This window comes from Phragmites australis, chromosome 17 (genome assembly GCF_958298935.1).
Source record: "Phragmites australis chromosome 17, lpPhrAust1.1, whole genome shotgun sequence".
Lineage (NCBI taxonomy): Eukaryota > Viridiplantae > Streptophyta > Magnoliopsida > Poales > Poaceae > Phragmites > Phragmites australis.
Genome location: NC_084937.1, coordinates 28,350,227 through 28,355,993, shown reverse-complemented (window position 1 = coordinate 28,355,993; position 5,767 = coordinate 28,350,227). Strand labels below are relative to the sequence as shown.

General features: G+C 54.5%; 1 protein-coding gene across 1 annotated transcript; it reads right to left on the bottom strand.

The window, feature by feature from the left end:
• Positions 1 to 788: 788 nt before the first annotated feature.
• On the bottom strand, positions 789 to 2,991 carry LOC133897323 (BAG family molecular chaperone regulator 1-like). The gene is made up of 4 exons (XM_062338017.1): positions 2,168 to 2,991; positions 1,822 to 2,078; positions 1,576 to 1,722; positions 789 to 1,461 (listed from the first exon to the last, which is right to left on the bottom strand). The coding sequence occupies exons 1-4, from the start codon at positions 2,415 to 2,417 to the stop codon at positions 1,120 to 1,122; spliced, it is 996 nt and encodes a 331-aa protein (XP_062194001.1). The 5' UTR covers positions 2,418 to 2,991; the 3' UTR covers positions 789 to 1,119.
• Positions 2,992 to 5,767: the final 2,776 nt, after the last annotated feature.

Genomic DNA, 5,767 nt, shown 5'->3' with positions numbered 1-5,767 from the left:
GGCAGTACTAATATTACCTTATGCAAGCTGAAATGTAGGATTATTTTGAGCTTCTTTGTTTGGTTCTTACCAGCTAAAACTTGACTAAACCAAGCTCATAAATGACCACTACAAATTCATAAAACCTGTAATTGAACGAAGCACATTCAATTACAATGCAAAAAGAAGAAGAAAAAAACCATCGTCAAACGAAGCGAAGCAACGTGATTGTTAGTTACTACTCCAAGCCCTTTATTTAATCAGATGTATGCATATGGTCGGACAAACAACTTAAACCAAGTACTAAATACACCAAAAAAAGAATTAAAAAGAAGAAAATTCAGGTCCAATAATGTCGGACAGGGGTATTTCCCTTTTAGTAAGCAAATCAACAAGCCTACCGGACTGATTGATCACTGGATCGGAGCAAGCGAATCAACACTGAAGTCGCCGATGGCATGCTGCAGCGGCAGCGCGGAACCCGGCCGACCAAACGCAGCACACAGTTTTGCGACAAGGAAGCGCACCCAAACAGGGAGCTGAGCAGAGCAGAGCAACCCCACTGGCCGGCGGGCCTCGCCTGGACTCTACTAAGCTGAGCGCCTCCCCTGGCACGCGGGATGGCCAACGATAATTGTGTCCGGCGTCCACAAAACACGAGCCCCCAGCCCAATCAGTGATGCGCCTGCACAGCAAATCTCACTCACTCCCACCCTCTCTGCCCCTCTGATTCTCTCCCCCAAAAGAGTAGTCCTACACATTGCACTGGAATGGAAATCAAGCAATCATCGTAATCATACACAAGTGTATGAAGCAAATATACATGCTATTTATATGTGTGTATATTGTCATGAAAAATTCTTCTTCGTCATAAGACCACCACTTATTTCCTGTGACTGAACATGCATGGATGGGTCCTCGTGAGGAGGAGTAAACTGACTGACTTGGCTTACTGACTGAACTCACTCACCGGGGTCTCTGTTCTTTTGTAGATATAGATATACAAATCGAAAGAAAGGAGGAGAAAAAAGAAATGGAAAGAATCGACAGAAGGAAGAAGCAATTTCGTCACTAATGATCAGAGCAGAGAAGATCTATGGACAAGACAGGTACCGTCTGATCGATCAACCGGCACGCGCTTTAGAAGAGCTCCCAGTCGAACCGCGGGATCGGGGATGTGGCCGCGGCGGCGGCCGGCGAGGTGGTGGTCGCAGCCGCCATGGTGGTCACGGTGGCCGAGGACGTGGACGGCACCGACGAAAGCAGGTCGAACGTCTCCCAGCTCTGCGTGGGCGGCGCGGCCGCCGGCGCGGGCTGCTGGAAGTTCCGCCGCTGCGACACGGGCGGTGGGCGCGGCGGGAGGTGCGGCGCCCGGGCCTTGGCGTGGCCGTTCACGTTGCCGTTGCCGTTGGCCTTGGACGCCGCCGAGTTCTTGGCGCGGATGGCGTCCAGCGTCTCCACGTACTTCTGCACCCGCTTCTCCTGAACAATCAAATAAATTCGTTCGTTCGTTAGAGTTGCAGCGGATTGAATGCTCGGCGCTCGCGAATTCGTGGAAGAAGTGGCAAGGAATTGATGTTGCATGAACGTGCTGACCTGCATTCGCCGCTGCACCTTGACCTCGCCCTCAGCGGCGATGGAGTCCAGCTTGACTAGATCGTTCATCAGCGCCTCGGTGAGGGTCACCACGTCGGCGTCCACCACCTTCCCGCCCTTGCCCACGATGGTCTCCAGCGCCGACACCTGCACCACCCACCAAAATTCAACACCAATTCGACGGCGGCAGCGAAAACAACCGAACAAGAATCACCACGAACTACTACTAGTAAGTTGATTGATTACCTTGGTGGCGAGCTTGTCGACGTCGAGGCTGATGCGGGAGATGGACTTGGCGGCGCGCTCCGCCTTGTCGGTGCGGCGCTGCTCGAGGAGGCGTTTGGCCTGCGCCGCGGGGTCCTCCAGCAGCACCATCCTGGAGCGGTCCCTGACGCCGGCCATGTCCAAGAACGCCTTGGAGTCCCGCTCCTTGTCCTTGTACACCAGCTTCTGGTCCTCCGGGTGCAGCCCCGTCCGCTCCGACAGCACCTTCTTCAGCTCACCTGCACCACCACCGCCCTCTCAGTCAGCAGCTCAAAAGCAACTCCGCTCGATTCACCAAGCCAACGCCGGGAACGCGCGCGTGCATTACCGAAGGAGGCCTGCGAGTTGATGTAGATCTCGTGGTAGACACCGTTGAACTTGACCTTGACGCGGATGGTGGGGACGGGCGCGGCGGGGGCGTCGGAGTCCGGGCTCCGCTTCTGCACCAGCATGCCGCCGGGTCGCACCTCCCACTCTTCCTCCTTCACCGCCGCCGCCGCCGAAGCCGGAGGAGGAGGAGGAGGCGAGGTCTCCCTCATCGCGGCCGGGAATGTACCTCTGGCCTTGGCGCGCATCATGTTCTCATGGCACGTACACGTACCCCACGCACGCGCGTAAGCAACCAAGAACGAGCAAGCACTCTCGGCAACAGCAACCAAGAACGAGCAAGCACTCTACTCTGCTTCCTCCCAAAAAAGATCTCTGCTTTGCCGGCGCGGACGAGCCCCTGCCGCGAGAAGTGGCGAATTTGGAGGCGCCGGATCTGGGCAGGACGGGAGACACGGTTTCCAGCTGCAGCGCAGGTGCCTCCCCACGGCCTCAATTGGGGAAATCGGGATCAGGGGCAGGACAGCAGGCAGAGAGGTAGGTGGGGGGTTAGGAGCTGAGGTGGGGAAGAAAGAAAGAGGAGAGAGAGATAGAAAAGGAGAGTGAGAGAGAGAGAGTATATAAATCAGGGACAGGGCAGCATAATATTTATACTGACAGAGAGAGAGATTTACAGAGTGTACAATTCAGGGACACAGCAGCATAATATTTATACTGACAAGACACGGCAAGCGAGTGAGTGACACCACGCAAACACCAACAAGACAAGCAAAAATGGAGGGAACAGCCGAACCGACGCAAAAGCATCCTCCGTTCCGCCAGAGTGTTCGTCAGCTTCAGTTCCTTTCGTGCCGTGCGGTTTTAACAGTCTGGGAGGAGGCGCGCGGTGAAAGCGGGTGGGGTGGGGAAGGGAGGCTTGCTTGGGACGACGGCTTGCCGGCGAGTGCCGGTTGGCCCTTAGCCTCCAAGCAACCGTTCGCGTGGGCGCTAAACTTGCCACCTAGCCGTGGGCGATTGAGCATCGGCAACGCACCAACTCCTGCTTTCTCCTGCCCACCCCACCTCGCTTTCTTCCTCCCGGCGCTTTCACTCGAGCTGCACATCTGCAACCGCTGCAACAAAGCTGTTGGTGCCCTTACCTCCAAGTGTTGCCCGCCGGGAGTAATAATTGGGAGGCGATCGACAACCATAGCAGCAGCGGCGGCGGCAGCATGCCACCACGAATCACCAGAGGAATTTTATGACGTGATAGTACCATCAGTTACCTTACCAAAAGATACTGCTTCCGTGCAGTACGTGTTTATTATGGCTTGCACAAAGTTGCCGCGTGACGGAGTACTCCTTGTGGTACGATGAAAGCTGTAGTTTTGCCGTACTGTCACGGCCCCCGTTTCGGCGGTAAAACAAGTCCGCATGATGGCTGATGATGATTACGCGGCGATGGCTGTGTATGGCAACAGCCCTGGTTCCCAAACCGGTCCAAGTGGCTCTGCCGTGGCAGCGTGGATGGTGGGCAGACATGCACGAGAAAGTAGTACGTGTATTCCTTCTTCCTCGTCGTTTTCGCCAGGGGTACAAATTTTACTGCATGTGGCAACACGGAATGGCATCATCACACGGGCACGGCGCGCACTGCACCCTGACTTTTCAGGTAGGGTAAGCCCTGAGCATTTGGAAACCATTGTTCTTTTAGTCTGCTATTTTTCAGACGTCTAAAAAGCGGCATTTGGTTTAGACAATAGATTCAAGCCATTCGATCGAGATATGAGCATTCAGGCATCTTCTCCATTTGCCTCCTTCTCTTCCCACACTAACCTTTCCGTTTTGAAGCTCTCCCGCCTCGGTGCCCACCTCCTCTGCCTAGCCTACCTACCTCCCCTTAAGCCTCTTCTAAGTTCGACAGCTATAGAAGATTCTCTAAATCTCAAAACTCCAAACCCTAATCTCCACCGGCAATCACTGAAATCGAGCTCATTTTCAAGCGTAGGAAGAATGGGAGGAATGTCTTTTACTGTTTCACTTCTACCATGTTGATGAAGTCGAGTACGCTGACCATTGACCACCAAAGTCGATGTACGTTCATAGTTTGAGCTCTAGTTTACCTCTGCTAATTTGAGCGATGGAGCTGCCGATGATCGTTCACAATGGAAGATGCATCATGGAGGTGACTCGTTGGTGTTGGACCTTATGGCTTTTCAAAGTTTGGCATTCTTCGTTCACAACAGCAGGAGGGATGGTCTTTATCTTTATCCTTTCAAGTTGGTTTGCGTTAGTTCGACGACGGGATATACATAGAATACTTCAGCTAGGTTAAAGATGGCGTTTAGTGCCTCCATGTGCTTATTTTTACTCAAAGTTTAATATAATCCTAACCCCTTCTCGCAAAAAAAAAGTACTAATTATATACGTATAAAATTTTCTCACCGACAAAAATCCCCACGCGGAGAAGAGACGCCCCCAAAAGTAGCCGGGCCCACGCCGGGACGGCCAACGGTGTCATCTGGCACGAGCCATCCAGCCAAAAAGCCAAAGCTACTCAACGGGCACTCCGACTGGACAGCTGCGGGACCCACCTGTCACAGACTGACATCACACGCACCGTAGCACCGACAGCGGGTCCACGCGGCGGCCGCACAGCCACCCCACGTCGGCACCTGTGGGCCTCCCGCCACGCCACCAGGCACCGGCGACGTGATCGGAGAGGGACGGTGTAACCTACGGGCGGGCCGGCGGCCCCGCTCGCCTGTGACGCGGCACCCACCCACCCACGACCGCCTCCAAAAAATCCGAGCCCCGCCGACGCCTACGAAGGAGAGAGCAGAGGAAAGGGACAAGAAATTCCGCAACGGTACCATCAGCATCAGCAGCTCTCCTCACTTTTGCCGCAGGGTTCGGGCCTGTAAAAAAACTGGATTTTTTTCCCTGTTGTTGTGGCGCACACGTGCGGTGCAGTTTAGCAATTCTTAACTGGAGCTGCAGCACGGAAGCTGCGAGTGTCGGCTTGCCAATGGACGTTGTTGACTCCCTCATCATCGCACCGCGTCCTCCTATACAGTGGTGGACATAGACCCGGCGAGTACGGGCTCTCTCTTCTTCTTCCCAGCCGGTAGGAAGGGCTCCGGCCACTGCACGTCCGCCCTGCTCCTATCCTAGCTTGGCCACTTCTGCAACCCGACGGCCACTGCAAATTGCTGATGCTGCTCAGTACCAACTAGCTTTGGATACCCTCTTGAAAAAAGAGTTTGAACAACTAATGCTGCACTTACCCTGGGTCCGATACCTTTCTGGGGTCGATGATGATGGGTAGGATTCAGGACGGAGCTCGGGATCATCATTCAGCTGCAGAATCCAACGCATTTCTCGGTAGAAGACGGGCCGATTAGTTACTGATCTGGCATCGAGATTGCAGTGAACACATGGCGTGCTCGGCGTCCATTCCATGGCGTCCGCAAGCTCCCGGCCCCTTGTGGAATCGCATCCATCAGCAGACTGCAGACGTGGGTGGGAGAGCACACAGAGTTGCTCGCCCATGCCGACATCCGACTCTTTCAGCCTGTGCCATCACTACCTCGTGGTCTCGCAGAGGCGACAACCCAATCGC

What these genes read in the sequence shown, in the direction of transcription:
- LOC133897323 (XM_062338017.1), bottom strand. Translation starts at nt 2,417, where the DNA reads ATGATGCGCGCCAAGGCCAGAGGTACATTCCCGGCCGCGATGAGGGAG. An exon ending in TCGACAAGCTCGCCACCAAG is followed by an intron (nt 1,723 to 1,821) that starts GTAATCAATCAA and finishes TGGGTGGTGCAG; the next exon opens with GTGTCGGCGCTGGAGACCAT. An exon ending in AGGTGCAGCGGCGAATGCAG is followed by an intron (nt 1,462 to 1,575) that starts GTCAGCACGTTC and finishes TTGATTGTTCAG; the next exon opens with GAGAAGCGGGTGCAGAAGTA.